The following is a 16,507-nucleotide window of genomic DNA, read 5'->3' as shown; positions in this document are numbered from 1 at the left end:
GTAGTTCATTTTTTCTGAATGTAAACACTATTGATACCAGTATCTTCACATTCACATGCCTATCTTTCCTGGTGGGGCTGGGTTTGAGTTTTTCAAGAATCAAGCAGGAAGTATTCATTCCATGTTATGGCTTCCAAGAACTACAGTTCCCAGACACATTTATAACTTAGCAAGAATTGATCAGTTCTTTGAAGTTTAGCTAGTCCCAACTTGTCACTTCTCTTATATCTTCTTATATTTTTTCATCAAAGAAAAAAAAAACATACAGTAGGAACCATTTACTATTTTGAGAACTTTTTGTGTATTTTTTGAACTCATGATACTGTTATAATTATATACCGGTATTAATGAACTATGTATTAATATATTAATATGCCTTTATATACTGTGGGGAAAAATAAGAGGCAGGAGTATTAGATATGTTTACTACCTCTAGTTGACCAAGACATTTATATATATGACAGGCAGGATGAAAATATAATTAACATAGTCTACCTGCTAATTGTTTTTGTTACATGAGAAGTCTCTTAGTTGCAGTAAAGTTGCTTTGTTGCTTTATAAATTTTATGAGTGTTCCACTACACTGTAAAGAACACTAACCTTCAAGTTACATTAGGCAGTCAGTATTGGTGACATCAGTGTTGATTTAAGAAGTTAATTTCAGTATCAATTGACTGTTAAATCATTTCATCCAAACATATTCTGGATGACAGAAATAGCCTTCCGAGATGGAAGAAAACAAGTTTACATTCACTTCTTACAGTAAAATGATTAAAATAGATATAATAAATGATTATACAAAATAACAGCAACAAAGGTTACTGAGAAAGGGAGAACAAAACCTCTAACCACATTCTTGATGCTGTGTTCTTACAAAAGTGATTGTGAACAACATAAAGGGATTAATAACTCTGCTAACACATTCCTATTGACCAGAGGCTAGGCGTATGCAGTGCTTTGGATTTTCTTTGAAACTTGTGGGAACATGAATGTGCCAGATGTTTGTAACTTATTAAAGGATTTTCCCCCTAGGATTGCATGACTATAGTGGAGAAACTTCTGTAGCAGCCATGCCAACATAGAAAAAGTTGCAAATGCACAGGCAACGGTTGCATAAATGCTTTTGAATATTCCAAAGACTTCATCTGGACTGAATCCAAATTATTGCACCACGCTATTAGACGGGGTGCAAGCCACTAGGCTGATAAGAATATAGAAGTGAGTGTGAGACAGAAGCACATTTTTTACTTGTTATCTCCAACAGTGTTTCTGGGGTGCTGAGAGAGTATTGTTTCATCACAGCTTTTTAAATTTTCTAATTGACTCATCTAGTGTTATTTTGCTTCACATGCTGATACAAGCCGGTGGTATATTTCCAGTTTAGGCATAATTTGAATATGGACTTGTTATGTCTGAGGCATTTTTGTTGCTGTTGCCTGTTTGTCAGGTTAGAAAGTAGTTGAATCAGAGCAGTCTTACTTGATTACACAGAATAGTAACCTTTGGTTTTCTGATTTCTTTTGTGTGTTTCCTTTTCAGGTAGAGCCCAATGCTACCATAGCTGAAATCAAGAATCTCTTTACCAAGTCTCGTATGTATAGAAAAATACCATCTTTGTTGTTTATCATATCTTTGTGATGGGTTTCAGTGTTGTAAGTGCAGAGCCCCTTACTTTATTAATAAAATTAGCTATTGAAAACTTATTGTTACATCACTTAAATGGCACATCTTTGAAAATATAACTATTTTATTTTTCTTTGATTAGAATCACTATTCAAAGATCAATGGCTTCAGCATATGAATTTAACTTTTTTTGTCCCTTTACGGAGTTGAGGAAGAAAAATGTCTAGATTAAGAGCATTTCCCCCCTCGTGCTGGTTTATTTCTTGACCAGTTACTTTTACTTGCTATGAAAGGTAAAGGAATCTGAAGCTGACGAGAGGATCTAAGATTTGTTTGTGTTTTCATCAATTTTCTAGTCCTTTCCAGAACTGTTGGGCTTCAACTGCCATATGGCCATGTAGGTTACCTGTCTAAACGTGTATAACATCTTTAAAGAAATAGTAACAGCTGTGAGTTTAGGCATATACCCAATATGTATAGATTATACTGTAAAACACCATTTGGAAATTTTATTCATTGATCTAGAATGAGTAATTTTCCTCTAATTCTTAAATTCTCTTTCTGATGAAAACTGGGGCAAAGAATTTTTTGTCTACCTTCACATCTCTAGATTGCTCTTGAGTGCTGCCAATGGATGGTGCTAATGGTTCTGACTCGTTATAAGAAAACTTTTTCTTTTCTCAGACCCTCAGTGGTATCCAGCCCGGCAGTCCCTGCGACTAGATCCCAGTAAGTTGCTGTGCTAAAATATCTCCTAGTACTTGACTTCTCTCTTTAGGATAAAGTTTTTGGTGAAAGATATGGAAAAGAACAAAACAAAGGCTGGTATTTACTTGAATGAGATTGTATTAGAGAACAACATTGGTGTGAACATTCTGTGGCTTGGGAATTCACAAGAAGAGCCTCTTTGAAAGAAATATTTATCTACCAATAGTTAATTGCTAACCGTTTGCTAATCACGAATAAAGTAAGAAGATAATTAAGCACCTTTCATCTTGGGTTACTCTGCAACCATTTGTCCTTTAGAATGTCAGCCTAACAATTTCTTCTCTGTTGTGTAGCCAAACAAGCAGCTATTGTGTTTGATGTTCATATCAAGATTCTTAGTCCCGCAGAGTTTCAGTGTGATTTCTCTTTCTTCTAGAGGGAAAGACTTTGAAGGATGAAGATATCCTTCAGAATTTGCCAGTTGGTACAACAGCAACACTGTATTTCCGGGACTTAGGTGCACAGATCAGCTGGGTGACTGTGAGTGGTATTTCAGTTCTCCTCAAGAAAACACTTCCTTGTGAATTCCTTTTGCCTGTCTACATTCTGTTTTTGTTCTGTCAGGTATTCCTCACAGAGTATGCTGGGCCCCTCCTCATTTACTTGCTCTTTTATTTCCGGGTTCCCTTCATTTATGGCTCAAGATATGACTTCAGCTCCAGCAAGTACTCTGTGGTTCAGTGAGTATTTATAGGCCACAATAGCCATTTCACTGCTTACATTTAATTTAAACTGGAATATTTTCCACTAAGTGAATTGAGATCTTCTCCAAGGAAGGGCAGTCCCAAACTTAATTCATTTTTCTTCCTTGCTAGGACTAGACATTTCCCTTCATATATCTTACTCTTGTAAAGGAAAACTTCCCTGTGTTCCAACTGACAATTTCTAGAGTTGGCAGAAAAGAATTAGTCTGAATATTGAATTCCTTTTTGCATTTGAGTATTATTGAAATATTACATAAGGACATAAAGTTTTGCTCCATCAGATTACAGGTACATTCTGTATAATAAAATAGCCAGCTGGATGCATTTGGAAGGTCACAAATTTAGGTGGGAGTAACTGCCACCTTCTACTTACATGTTCCAGTAATCAGTATTTAAAGCTCACTGCTATGATTCAGGTAGATGGTGGGATTCAGCCAGTTCGCACCACTTCAGCAGAACCGGTAGCTAATTTTTTTATTGCCCAGGCCCAGAATGGACTTCCAGAAGAGGCATCCACACAGAGAACTGGTTGTTCACATTTTTGAATCCCACCACTGGATTCAGGGGGTAGTAAGTTGCTATATATATTAATAATCATCGATACTCTGATCTTCCATAAATCTGCCCAGACCTTTCTAAAACCATGCAAATTGGGTGCTTATTGACCAAACTCCTGATAGCAAATTCTACATATCAACAATATGTGAAAAACTTTCCTTCTATCTATCCTGAATCTCACTGAACTTACTTTCAATAACCTCACCTTCTAAGATTGTGAGAGAGGAAGAAAAAACGTACACTTTGGCTATATCTTGGCATGTATGATTTTATATATTGTTATCATGACTTTCATTGCAAGTGACAGCTCTAGCTGTAATAGTCTTTTCTCATAAGAGAACTCATCCAGTGCCCTAATCCAGTGGTCCTCAACTCTACCCTCTGCCAGGCTGTTAGGCCGCATGAGTGGCTGGCTAGACTATGCGCAGGCGTGTTCACAGCTCAACTTGCATGAGTGGTGGGCTGGCAGGCACTTGTGTGCATACACTCCGGCCTGCTGCTCACGCAGGTTGAGCTGTGTGCGTGTGCCTGGCCCGCCATTCGCAAAAGGTCTGCGTGCGTGCATGCTGCCACTCACCTGGCCCATTTCCCTTCTCCCCCCCTCCCCCCCAAGCTGTCTACCAAGCTGCAAAGGTTGGGGACCGCTGCCCTAATCATTTTGATTGTCCTTTTATGCATTGTTTCTAATTCTGTAATAGTGTTTTAAGGTGTCTTGACCAGAATTATACACAGTACTGTTGAGGATGGTCTTATCATAAGTTTGTATAAAGGCATTCTTATATTCATAGTTTTATGTTCAGTTCTCTTCTCAATAATTCCAGATACGTTATTTTCTCTTTTTTTCAGCAGCAATACAAGGCTGTCATGTTTATTAACTTGCCACCTCCAAAGCTTCCAAAAGCTTTTCTTTTTCTTATTCCCTTTCCACTCAGGTCCCTTTTAGCTAACAGTTAAAAGTTGGATTTTTGGGGGGCGGGGCGGGGAGAGGCAACATTACTTTACACTTTTTTATACTGAACTTCTTTTGGTATTCTGAAGTATATTTACAAGAGTCTTTATAACATTGGTTATGATGAGCAAACATGGCCATTACCGATCATCTCTAATCTCAGTTGTATAGAAGTTGGAAAGCATTCCAATTCTCTCTTTCCCCCCCCCTCTCTTTTTCCTCTATGCACAAATTTAGATATATTTTTCTGCCAACACTTACGCTTGTAGTTTTTTACATTTTAAAATGTCTTTTTAAACTTCATTCCATGTCTTAACATGGTTATTTTGAAACTACATACAGTTTGTATTTGTCCTAAGGATACCCAAATATTTTACTTCTCAGTCTTAAAGCCTGTTTTATTCTTCAGTTTTGTTTGATGTTTTATTTTCATGTTTTTGTTAACGTCTTCTATTTGTTAATCTTAAATCTTGCACCATTTTTTTAGTTTTGCCATTAATGTTTCAACTCCCTTTAAAGGCTATTTCAAAAGCCAGTCATCTGCGAAAACCATTTACTTTAAAAAAAAAGTTTTTAAAAAATTTTTTTATACCTACAACCCTTTCATCTTGTCATTTCTATTCAGTATTTCAAGAACCAAAATAAATAAGAGAGGACAGTGGACATCCCTTTCTTGTTCCTTTTTGTATCTTACAAGACTTTGTTAGATCTCCATTAACATTTATTTCCCCACAAGCTGAACGCTCCTTACATCTTATTGAGGTTCCCATCAGAATCATGTGAAAAGCTTTCCCACCAGCCTTTTGATATGATGTACCAGCATTTTGATACTGTTCTGATTCTGGTTTTGTACAGACTTGGTTTTGTACATATTAAAGGTTTTCTCATTGTTTTACAAATCCAAGCTCCTCCTCCTCCTGACATTATTATGTCATCCCTGCATTATAACTACTTAAATCTGTTTGCCTATTTGGCAGACTGTGTAGAACAGATAACTTTCCAAGAGAGTCATTTCAGCAGTCTTCAATTTCAACTTCTTGCCCAACAACCCAAATTTGGTTTCCCAGCCTGCCTGCCTACTTTTCTTCTCATTGTTAGTACTAACCTGCATCCCATCTACTGGGTCTAGTCCAACATTATCTATCTAGATAGTACAAGATGTCTGCATCTTCACAGTGGGAGGACAAGTCCCCATATGGTTGGCAAGCCTGTTCCACTTCTATTTGTCTAAGGATGATAGAAATATAATAATAGGATAGCTCAATAATAGAATAATTAATAATAGAATAATAGAATTCCTAATACTAAAGTTCTTCACTACTAGAAGCATTGTCCATGAGGCAATATATGCGTTCAGTCAGAAAGAGTGGGTTCTTTCTTAAATTTTCTTTCCTTTTCCATGGGTGGAGTTCCTCCTACCCTAAAGGAGTTTTATTTTTCTGTAAATAATGAGGAATCATGGTTGGGATGAGATGCACCATCATCCTTGAACGCCTCTGCTGCTACTCCCTCTGTCTACTGTATCTTAGCTTCTCCAGCTCAATGACTTGAAAACTGTCTTTTCCATTGAGTTCCCATTGATCCCATGACATGGCCAAAATAGTAAAACCCTTCATGGCATAAGGCAAGTATTTGAAAGATCACCTCTCTCCAATTATATCTACCCATCCCATCATATCCAGCAGAAGAGAGATGCTACAAATCCTGTCTATTAGGGAATATCATTGCGCAGTGCCCAAGAAGAGGACCTTTAGAACATTATCCCCCAGAGATTAGATTTGCCCCAACCTAGCTAGCCTTATGTAAGGTCTTAATTTAATTTAATTTAATAATTTAATTTGTATACCGCCCTTCTCCCGAAGGATTCAGGGCGGTGAACAGGGCAATACATAATAAAAAACAGAATACAAAAATTAAAAAGTGATTAAACAACTATGCCCGTAGTAATTAATACATATTAAAAATTAAAACTAATTATAAAAAACCCAACCCCATCCCGTCAGACCAGGCCATGGGCATTTTAAAACAGGCCTGGGCATTTTATGGCCCGCAGGCAATCCCAGGCCAGCGTGTAGCAGTCAGGTGAGACACAATAGCAGAGGCAGGATGATGGGAGCAGGGTAGTGGGGCAGTCGGGGTGGGGGGCAACCGCAGGTGTCAGGGCAGCAATAGCAGGAGGTGGGGCGGTGACAGCCCTCCACAAGAGTCCCAGTTTCTCATGTGACCCCTTGGGAAAATTAATTGTGCACCCCTGCCTTAAAAGTCACGGTTGGGTCACCATTGGGAAGGTGGATGTGTTCCAAAGCTTATGCAGTGCTTGTGCTAGTTTGTTTGTTGATTGGTTATTTAGGTTTTACCTGAACTGCTGATTATTTTTTGTTAAAAAAATAATTAGGTATTTTTTATTGTTATGTATAGTTAATGTAGTTCTTTTATGTGCTACTAGCAACTTAGAGTGAAGAATTTGAGATGGGTGGCCATATAACTTTGGAAATGTGGATATACCTTATCCTTTGGCTGATGATGATCAAATAAGAGTAGAATAGTATCTCTATATTTTTTTGGTAAGGTAGTGATTCTATTGTTAGCTATCTCTGTTTTCCTTTCCTTTCTAGCCTGGCTTGCATTTGTCACTCTTTCCATTATGTCAAGCGCCTCCTCGAGACCCTTTTTGTCCACAGATTCTCCCATGGAACAATGCCTTTACGTAACATCTTCAAGGTAATGACATTTTCAAGCAACATAGCTGTAGACCAGGGGTGTCAAACTCAATTTCATTGAGGGCCGCATCAGCACTGCGGTTGTCCTCAGGGGGCCGGGTGGGTGTGGCCAGGGTGGGCGTGGCTAGAGTGCATATGGCCTACTGGGTGGGCGTGGCCAGCTCTACATCATTCGCATCAAGGGTGCCTATGGGGCCTGGGCAGGAGTGGGACAGATCTGAGGGTCTCTGGCAGAAGGAGGGTCTCTGGGCCAGGGCCAAGGCAGTGGGGGCTGTTCCCTCACTGTTTCCAGGATGGCTTCGCAGGCCACATGAAACCACTTCGTGGGCCGGATCCGGCCCCCAGGCCTTGTGTTTGACATGTCTGCTGTAGACTAAAAACTGCCCTCCTTTTCTGCTGGGTCTCTTCATGGAGCAATGAAACTGATGCAGTCAGCAAGTTCTTTGTTTGAAATACTATTACTAGTCTGTTACATCTTTAATGTGATACTTTTAATTCTTTCCTCAGAATTGCACTTACTATTGGGGCTTTGCCGCCTGGATGGCATATTATATCAATCACCCATTGTATACACCACCTGGTAAGCTAAGAAAAAAATAATATCAGTTGATTAAAGAAGTCCATTTGATTTCTAAGAAACTGAGTTTTAAATAAAATTAATGTTTCCTTGTAATTAACTGGGAGTGTGTACTTGGATGGGGGAGGGGGGGAATCTCAGCATGGGCTTGCATAAGAAGGGGTTCTGCCTAGCTAATGTGCTTCTCACTGAATGAGTACTAATAGACTTACATAAAGATGAACTAGTCATTGGAGCGGTACAGACTTCTACCCTTGAGAAATGGAATAAATAATAATTGGGCAGCATTCCAGCTTTCTTTTTTTAAATAAAACTTTCTAGGCCCTTTAAAATACTAGTTTAAAAACATATAAGCAATGTCTGGTAAAAATCTTCAGATCAGAAGCAACAGTAAATATTTGTTGAAGTAGAGCAAGATTTCCAAGAGATCAAAAAGCAAGTTGTTCTTGAGTGGAAAAATACGTAAGTGTATTCTTTAGCTGAGGGACAGATATGTATTTTTTTTTCTTTATCTTTCCACCTGAGGATTACACATTAAAGGATTCCAATGTAATTAGAGAGGGGGGGGGGAAATCCATACATCTATATATCCTGTTATGAACCTTTAGTAAGGAAACTTTGTCAAAGGCTTTATGAAAATACATGTATACAATATCTCTTGCATTAGCCTGGCAACATGCTTGTTGACACCTTCAAAAATGTATAGGTGAATCCTATTCTTTGTATCATTTGCTGGTTTGTTTTACCATATAATTAGTGAATGGTGAAAGGAAAAAGAAGACACTGAAGAGATTAACTAAAGGCCTCTAGTGTATCCTTGTTTCTTCCCTTCCTTATGAATATTAATGTGCTACTACACGTATAACTGTCTAGTTTCTGTCATGAGATTCTCTTTCATTCAGTTAGAAAATCTTGAGATCTGTCATTGGGGAATGTTTTTTTCTTCTAGGAACATTCTAGGTGCTCCAGTTGTAGTTACTCCAATTGTGTTTTTCTTTCTTTTTTCTTTTTTTCAGCATATGGACATGAACAAGTGAAATTGGCGCTTATCATATTCCTGGTAATTATTTGTAGATTCTTGAGGAATAGCCCTTTACCTGAAAAATAGGGGCTATGTAGTAAAAAACAGGCAGATGTTTCAGACAGAGCCTAGGCCAGTGATGGCGAACCTTTTAGAGACTGAGTGCCCAAACTGCAACCCAAAACCCACTTATGTATCATCAGGTGGGTGTGGCCCATTGGATGGGCGTGGCCCATTGGGGTGGGCGTGGCTGCGGTGGTAACTGGGTGGGACTAAAAAGTTCAATCAATTCCAACTTTGTGAGATCTTTTTTTTTCCCACGAGAAGTTGAAATTGATTGATTGAACCTTTTTTTTTTGCACATGGCGGCGGAGGCCTAAAGCGAAAAGGTTTTATAAAACCCAGCTGAAGGCCTAGGACTGGGGCGATGGCGCATGTGCCCACAGAGAGGGCTCTGCGTGCCACCTGTGGCACGCGTGCCATAGGTTCCCCATCACGGGCCTAGGCCAATCTAAGGTAGGAAGCTTTCCCGTGCAAAGTCAAGTGTTAAAAATCAAGAAATTGTTTATCTAGAAACAAAAGTTCTGACTATCTGTTTATGGCACACAACCAAGATTTATAATATTGGATTTTTTGCAAACCATAGTAGTTCCCTCAAATAAGGGAAAGATCAATTGCCTTTTGTAGCAATTGGAAGAAATCTGGGAGAATGGAACTGGAACTATGTATAGTAAAATATATATAAATATACTTCTCTTTCTTGGTGCATGGAAAGACCATGAAGCAGTCTGGTTTGGGAATGGATTGTGTATCTGCTGCTATTGCCTGGAGATAAAGTTTTTTTCCCCTTACACATGTGCTCATGTCTTAAGGCCAATATGTTAGCAGGACTCTGCAGTGGTTCAAATTCAGTTCAAGAAAGGTGTTTTAGACATGCAAAAATGTGAATATAGCACTCTACTGCAAGTTTTGAAGGCAGCCATTTTTTTTCTTGGACTCGTCTGACTCCTGCATTAGGCAGTTCTGGGATCTCAGGAAAAAAATTGACTGCTTTAAAGAATTGTAGAAAAATGCTATATTCATACTATGCAGTCTTATTTGTTGATTGTATGTATATGATGCATTATAAAGAAGACAAGTTCCTGCCCCAAAGAAATTCAAGGGAAACAACAAAAGGAGGGAAAAAAAGACAGGAGAAGGAAAAAAGGCAACAAAATTTATTTAGTTATAGTACTGGAAAATACTGGGTCGGTCTTGGGTTTCTCGTCTTAGAGCCAGAACTTATTTTTGCACAATTGTAGAACAACTTTATTAGTACCAGAGCTGTTAAGTCGTTCTGGGGTGATGCTGCAGAGCAAGGGATCAGAAGACATGAGTGATAAAAATCCCTCATTATATCGGCACGTTAAAAGTTTTGTGTTTTCTTCCGAGCAAATTCCTAACATTTCTACAAAATTATTTGAATCACGGGTGGGGTGAGCTCTAGGAGGTTTCTGTGCCATTATGTGGTTCCTGGTGGTGATAGTAAGCCTAAAAGATCAATTCTTGCCCCTTTCCTGCTAACCCTGGTTTTGTTTCTTCCTGCAGTTCTGTCAGTTGGGAAACTTTTCTATTCATATTGCTCTGCGCAATCTCCGCCCAGCTGGTGAGTACAGAGAAGGGCCAAATGGAAGTGCAGACGTCTGTATTAAAAACACCCTCTGCTCTGTAGTGGGAACAGCTGAGCCTTTAAATAACAAGCCAGCCTTAGATGCCCAGAGGTGGTCACCTGACCTCTGAAAGCCAAACAAGGGACAGAAGAGAGTGCTGTCAGGTTTGGCTAAGAAGAGTTTTGCAGGGTTTTTTGGAAGTGGGCTTGAAGCTACCTCAAGCAAAACGAGAAGTTATTTTGTTATGGGCTAAAATCATGTTAGAATCTTTCTGTATTTTATCTCTTTTTAATAAATCCTGTGAGGTATACAGATGCTTCTTTTTGTCACTTTTGATAAAGAGAAGGGAGACTTTTACAAGTCTGGTGCTTTTCTGTACCTCTTCTGTGTAATGTTAGATGAGGAGGGGGTTTTTCGCATGCAAATTGGTTCTTTGTGTCAATAACATTCTTATGATTTCCTCCAGGTTCAAAGGCCAGGAAGATTCCATTCCCTACGAAGAACCCATTTACGTGGCTTTTCCTGCTGGTCTCTTGTCCCAATTATACCTATGAGGTACGACTATGTTTTAGTTTTGGAACAAATTATGGGCACTTAAATCTGTATTTTGTTAATGAATTCTGCTTAACAGGAAACATACGGGTAGAGTGACAGTATCTAGGCAAATAGTCTGAAAATCATGACTTTTACCTGTCTTTTAATTGAATGATTAATTCTTATTGCTCAAAATTGCTGAGTCCTTCGGGAATAGGGCGGTATAGAAATTTAATTTAATTATAATAGATTCCTCCACTCTTGACTTAAATTAAAATTTCCTGACAGATGGAAATCTGGTTTCATCTTGAATCTTCCAGCAAAGTGGACCTTATTTTTTCTCTCAGTAATTGGTTTCACTGTTGACTTATTCTTTCAGATAAGCCTTTTTTTTAAAAAAAGTCAATTAGAATATTCATTCATTCTTGTAATTTAAAATCATTATTTTGTGTCCTAGAATGATAGAGAGTAGGTTGTGGTCTTGTATATGATAGTCCTTCAGATATTTGAGGGCAGATATGATAGTATACTTGTCTTCTCCTCTCAAAGTTAAAATTTCTCAGTTTCTTCAAATCCTTATTATATAATTTTCTTTTAGTCCCTTGATCATGCTTCTTACATTTCTTTGAACCTGTTACAGTTTCTCTGAATGCTTTGTAAGGTATAATACCCAGAACTGACTTAAGTAAGATGTTTGATACATTAGATACAGCCTACTTCTTGGTAAGAGAACAGTGTGGGATAGACATCACCACCACCACATGGATTTGCAGTTGGCTGACCAAACACTCTCAGCATGTGGTCCTCAATGGAAATACATCTGTGTGGAGGGAAGCATACAAAGGGTTCTGTCTTGGGCCCAGTGCTCTTCAACATCTTTGTAAATCATCTTGAGCTGCCCAGCTGCACTCATCAAATTTGTAGATGACACCAAGTTGGGAGGGAATTGTTAACACTTTGGAAGATAGGTTCAAGATTCCAGATCTTCACAGACTTGAGCATTGGGCTCCATCCAACAAGCTGCAGTTCAGTGATGAGAAAAGCATGGTCCTGCACTTAAATCAGGAAGAACCAAATCACAGATACAGGATAGCCAGTAACAGGCTCAATAGTATTAACTATGAGAGGGATTTAGTGTCCTGGTGGATCACTGCTTAAGTATGAGTCAGCAGTGTGCTGCAGTTGCCAAAAAAAAAAAAGTCAATATTGTCCTAGGTTGCATCAATAGAGGGATTGCATCAAGATTGTGGGAATTGATAGTACCTCTCTCTACTGCACTAGTGAGGCCAGATTTGGAATACTATGTCCAGTTGTGGTCACTAGGATACGAAAAAGATACTGAGGCCCTAGAAAGAGTACAGAGAAGAGCAACAGAGGTGATAAGGAGTCTGGAGGGTAAATGGCTAAGGGAGCTTGGTATGTTTAATAGCCTAACAAAGAGAAGGCTCGGGCGTTACATAATAACAGTCTTCCAATACTTGAAGGACTGTCAGTGGAAAGAGGGGGTTAATTTATTTTCCACAGTACCTGAGGGCAGGACAAGAAGCAATGGATAAAAAGATTGTCGAGAGGGAAATTCAACTTAAAAATAAGGAGGAATTTTTGCAGTGAGAATCAATGGAACAGTTCCCCCCCCCCCCCGAGTTGTGAGTGCTGCATTGCTGGAGGTATTCAAGAAAAGATTGGACAACTATTTGTCCTTGGACAGGGGTTTGGGCTAGAAGAGCTGTAAGGATCCTGTTCCATCCCTGTGATTCTATGTTTTATAAATTGGATATAGTGGAGTCTGACTAAGTAAAATGGAACTTCTCATCATCTGGAAATTATATTTCTTTAATGATTGATTTTGACAATTGATTTTGTCCATTTTGCACCCACCTCATACTCATTCATGAGCAGAAACTTCATTTCTGCAACCTATTGAGATTGTTTCAAATTTATTAAGTTACCCAAGTAATTTAAAAAATGGAAGAGTAGAGAGCCCAGGAGCCCATTTTGGACCCCTTTAAATGTATCATTTTGGTTTAAAGAGAAACCACAGATGGTTCTTTGAAGTTGTTTTTTGAGAAGCTGTGTATCCACTTGTAAATGTCATCCCTTTCACACTTAACTATCTGGATAATCAGAATGTCATGGGATACTCTGTCAAAAAACTTTGCTGAAGTTAAGATACATTAAATCTATAGCATTCCCAGATTGGCTAAGGAAATTACCCAATAAAAGAATGAAATAATGTTAGTGTGAGGAAACTTGTTCTTACCAAATTCACGTTAGTATCTTTTAATTATTTTAATTACCTTGTTTGCAATGTATTTCTGGGTTAATCTCTTTTAAGATCAGCTCTCAAGTTTTCCTACCTATTTGATTAGTGTGTAATCCCTTGGATCCTTTCCCCTATTCCTGAAATAGTGACACATCTGAGCTCATTGAGTCATATGTCATCTATTCTCTAGAATTTTTCAGAGTTCAGTCAATCCACCAGCAACATTTTTCAGGTCCAAATATGTTGCATTTTAGGGAATATGAAAGGTATACTCATTTGAAATGAATAGATATTGAATAGATATAGGTATATGAATAGACAATATATTTGTCAGCCTCAAACCTCAGTCCTCTTTGTTCATGTTGTCTTTATATTTACCAGTGGGATACACATAACTTTTTTTCTGGGGACAATAGAGACAAAACAGGAGCTGAGTAATAGTTGGCTTTTTGCCATTTTCACTGACAAGCTGATTTCCAGTGTCTCCTTCCTCTTCGTTGTTTTTTATTTTGAACAGCCCTTCAATTGCTATATTCTAATATGTGACTGATGCCAGTAAGTCTGTGCTATATTTATTTAATCACATTTTTCTTCTAGTACTAGGACTCACGTGGCTCATTTTCTAGATTTCTGTGCATTAGTGCATAGTGAAAGCTATGAGGCATTATAATTTCTGATGTGAATCTGATTTATCCTACCAGTTTGACGTAGTAATTAAGGCATCAAACTAGAAACCGGGTAATTGTGAGTTCTAGTCCTAGTGGGTGATCTTGGTTCAGTCACTTTCTCTCAGCCCTAGAAAAGAGGCATTGGCTAACCATTTCTTAAAACTGGTTAGGTGGTTGTCCAGGCAGTCTCTGAGAACGGGACAAAACTGAATGGAAGAAAATAAATTACATCAATATTTTACACCCTCTACAGTGTGTATATTTTTATCTTAGGTTTTCATTTCAAACACCCATAGGGTTCAGTTTAAATCCATACTGATGAATTTTGCTTTGTTTCAACCAAATGTATTTGGTGTGATACAGTGTGTATCATATCAACAGTCTTGTCAACTTGTCAAATGAGCATGGCTGTGGTTATCTTCCTTATTCATTTTCGGTTGACACACTGAAAGGAGGGAGGGGGTACTGCCAGGTGCTTCGCTAGTTTAAATAAACTTTTATCCCATGGGAACCAAGGTCATTGGTTGCTCCCAAGACTGCAGGCTGGGCATTTCGTGAAAAGCCCGCCAAGCTGATGTATTGGGGAACATAGTTGCTTGCATAGCCTTAGGGTTGGGATTTCTTAACTTTGTATTGGAGAATTGTCTTCAGACTTGGTTTCACTTTTGACATGCTGATACTTTGTACCTAATAAACATGTTCTTTGGGAAATTTGCAAACCTTGGAATTCTGCTTTATTTGTCTCTGTCTGTCGGAACCATGACACAATCAGTGACCCAGACAATTCAGCCCACAGTACCTGAAAGCAAATCTCTCCTATCGGCATGAATTAAAACACGATCATGGCCCCAGGGTCTTGAGCATTTTGTTTTGATTTTCATTGTGACATTAGGATTTGTTTCTAACAGTACCATTTGTGCTCACATGAATTAGGAGGAAGAGATAACTGTCAGTGGACTTGACAGTGACTGGAAGTAATTCTGTCACACATCTCTGTTCACTCAACATACTCTTACTGTACATGATGACATTCATCAGACTTTACAAGTCAGCGTGCATGGTTGGCACACATTCATTTCAATTTCAATTTCTCCCAATTGTCGGTCACCAATCGCATGACTGTTCTTATCTCTGCCTTTTTCTTTGATCTTCAAGTAGAAATACAGTACCAACATGTCACAAGCACTACAGATTATTACAGCAGTCAATTCATCCTCATTTTTATTTTTTAAGGTTCCATCAGTACAAGGCATATATTTTATTTGTATTATTTGTGTGCGCGCTGTCTTGTGTACATATTGTTTATTTAGATGCCAAATTTATTTAGATATTTAATAACATATCCCACTAAATTAGCAGACCCAAGGTGCCTTGCAATAATCTCAAATCAGTAACTATAAAATAATATTAAAAATTAAGTTCATAGACTAAAAAATGACCTTGGAACTTCTTGTTAAACTCTTCCATTTCTTGTACATTTTTCTCACTCTGGTTCTGCACAGGGAAACACTTTGGTTTCATGGGTGCTAAGATTAGTACCTATCCCTGAGCTAAGAGTGTAGAATGTGTACTACAAAATCTTCAGGCCACTTCTGACACTGCTGGTTGTAATGTGAACATTGATATTTGCTTTTTGAATTGAGAGTAGGATAGGTACTTTCTTCTACTTACACACTAATCTGCCCTGTAGAAAGTTTATGGGAAAGTTTTCAGTGCAAGTACAGAAACACAGTCAGGATTTGTGCACGAGTTGGGTCTTCATCCTTCATAGTAGGATGGCGCTGTATGTTTACTCTAGCTCAGGGGTAGGCAACCTTGGCTCTTTTATGACTCGTGGACTTCAACTCCCAGAATTCCTGAGCCAGCACGGCTGGCCCAGGAATTCTGGGAGTTGAAGTCCACGAGTCATAAAAGAGCCAAGGTTGCTTACCCCTGCTGTAGCTGAAGAATGCAATGTTCAAGCCTACAAAGTCTTAATATTTTCCTTGACGTTTTCTTTTTCAGGTAGGGTCTTGGATTGGCTTTGCCATAATGACTCAGTGCCTTCCAGGTAAGTTCTTGTAATGGGTTAGATCTTTGCTGTGGTCGCTTTTAGTAAGAATTTTATTAAGCAATGTTATGAAATGCCGCTATGTATTTTTATTCTTTCTGGCCCTTCCCAATTTTTCCTGTCCGAACTATTCTTTGTTGCCAAGAAGATTAGGGTCTATGGATTTAAAACAGGAGAGATATCTTTCAGTGAAGAAAGTACCAACATAAGATTACAAGAGTTCAGTAAATTGCAGCTTCTGTCTCACAGTAAGCTTCATCCCTTTACTTACAGTGAGAGGGAAGGCAGCAGCTATGCAACTCTTCCACTTGGTCTCTTCATTGCCTTTTTATTTTGTTTTACCAGTGCACATAGGGGTTGAAGATGTTCTCATTCGTTATTTAGTATAGGAGACGGCGGTACTAAATGAAAGAGGCTGCCTCT

General features: G+C 38.5%; 1 protein-coding gene across 4 annotated transcripts in view; it reads left to right on the top strand.

Moving 5' to 3' along the window:
* Positions 1 to 16,507, top strand: part of TECR (trans-2,3-enoyl-CoA reductase) — a 43,653-nt gene that overhangs the window by 25,745 nt on the left and 1,401 nt on the right. For all 4 annotated transcript variants that reach the window (XM_081321890.1, XM_081321891.1, XM_081321889.1 and 1 more), the window contains 10 exons: positions 1,540 to 1,591; positions 2,308 to 2,352; positions 2,768 to 2,871; positions 2,956 to 3,071; positions 7,218 to 7,323; positions 7,830 to 7,902; positions 8,916 to 8,959; positions 10,508 to 10,565; positions 11,036 to 11,124; positions 16,039 to 16,084. In XM_081321890.1, the coding sequence (XP_081178016.1) occupies positions 1,540 to 1,591; positions 2,308 to 2,352; positions 2,768 to 2,871; positions 2,956 to 3,071; positions 7,218 to 7,323; positions 7,830 to 7,902; positions 8,916 to 8,959; positions 10,508 to 10,565; positions 11,036 to 11,124; positions 16,039 to 16,084 (733 nt within the window). The remainder of the gene's footprint in view (positions 1 to 1,539; positions 1,592 to 2,307; positions 2,353 to 2,767; positions 2,872 to 2,955; positions 3,072 to 7,217; positions 7,324 to 7,829; positions 7,903 to 8,915; positions 8,960 to 10,507; positions 10,566 to 11,035; positions 11,125 to 16,038; positions 16,085 to 16,507) is intronic.

The sequence above is a fragment of the Vipera berus genome, assembly GCF_964194415.1.
Source record: "Vipera berus genome assembly, chromosome: 2".
Taxonomy (NCBI): domain Eukaryota; kingdom Metazoa; phylum Chordata; class Lepidosauria; order Squamata; family Viperidae; genus Vipera; species Vipera berus.
The sequence above is the reverse complement of the archived record's forward strand: the minus strand, read 5'-3'. Positions and strand labels throughout refer to the sequence as shown.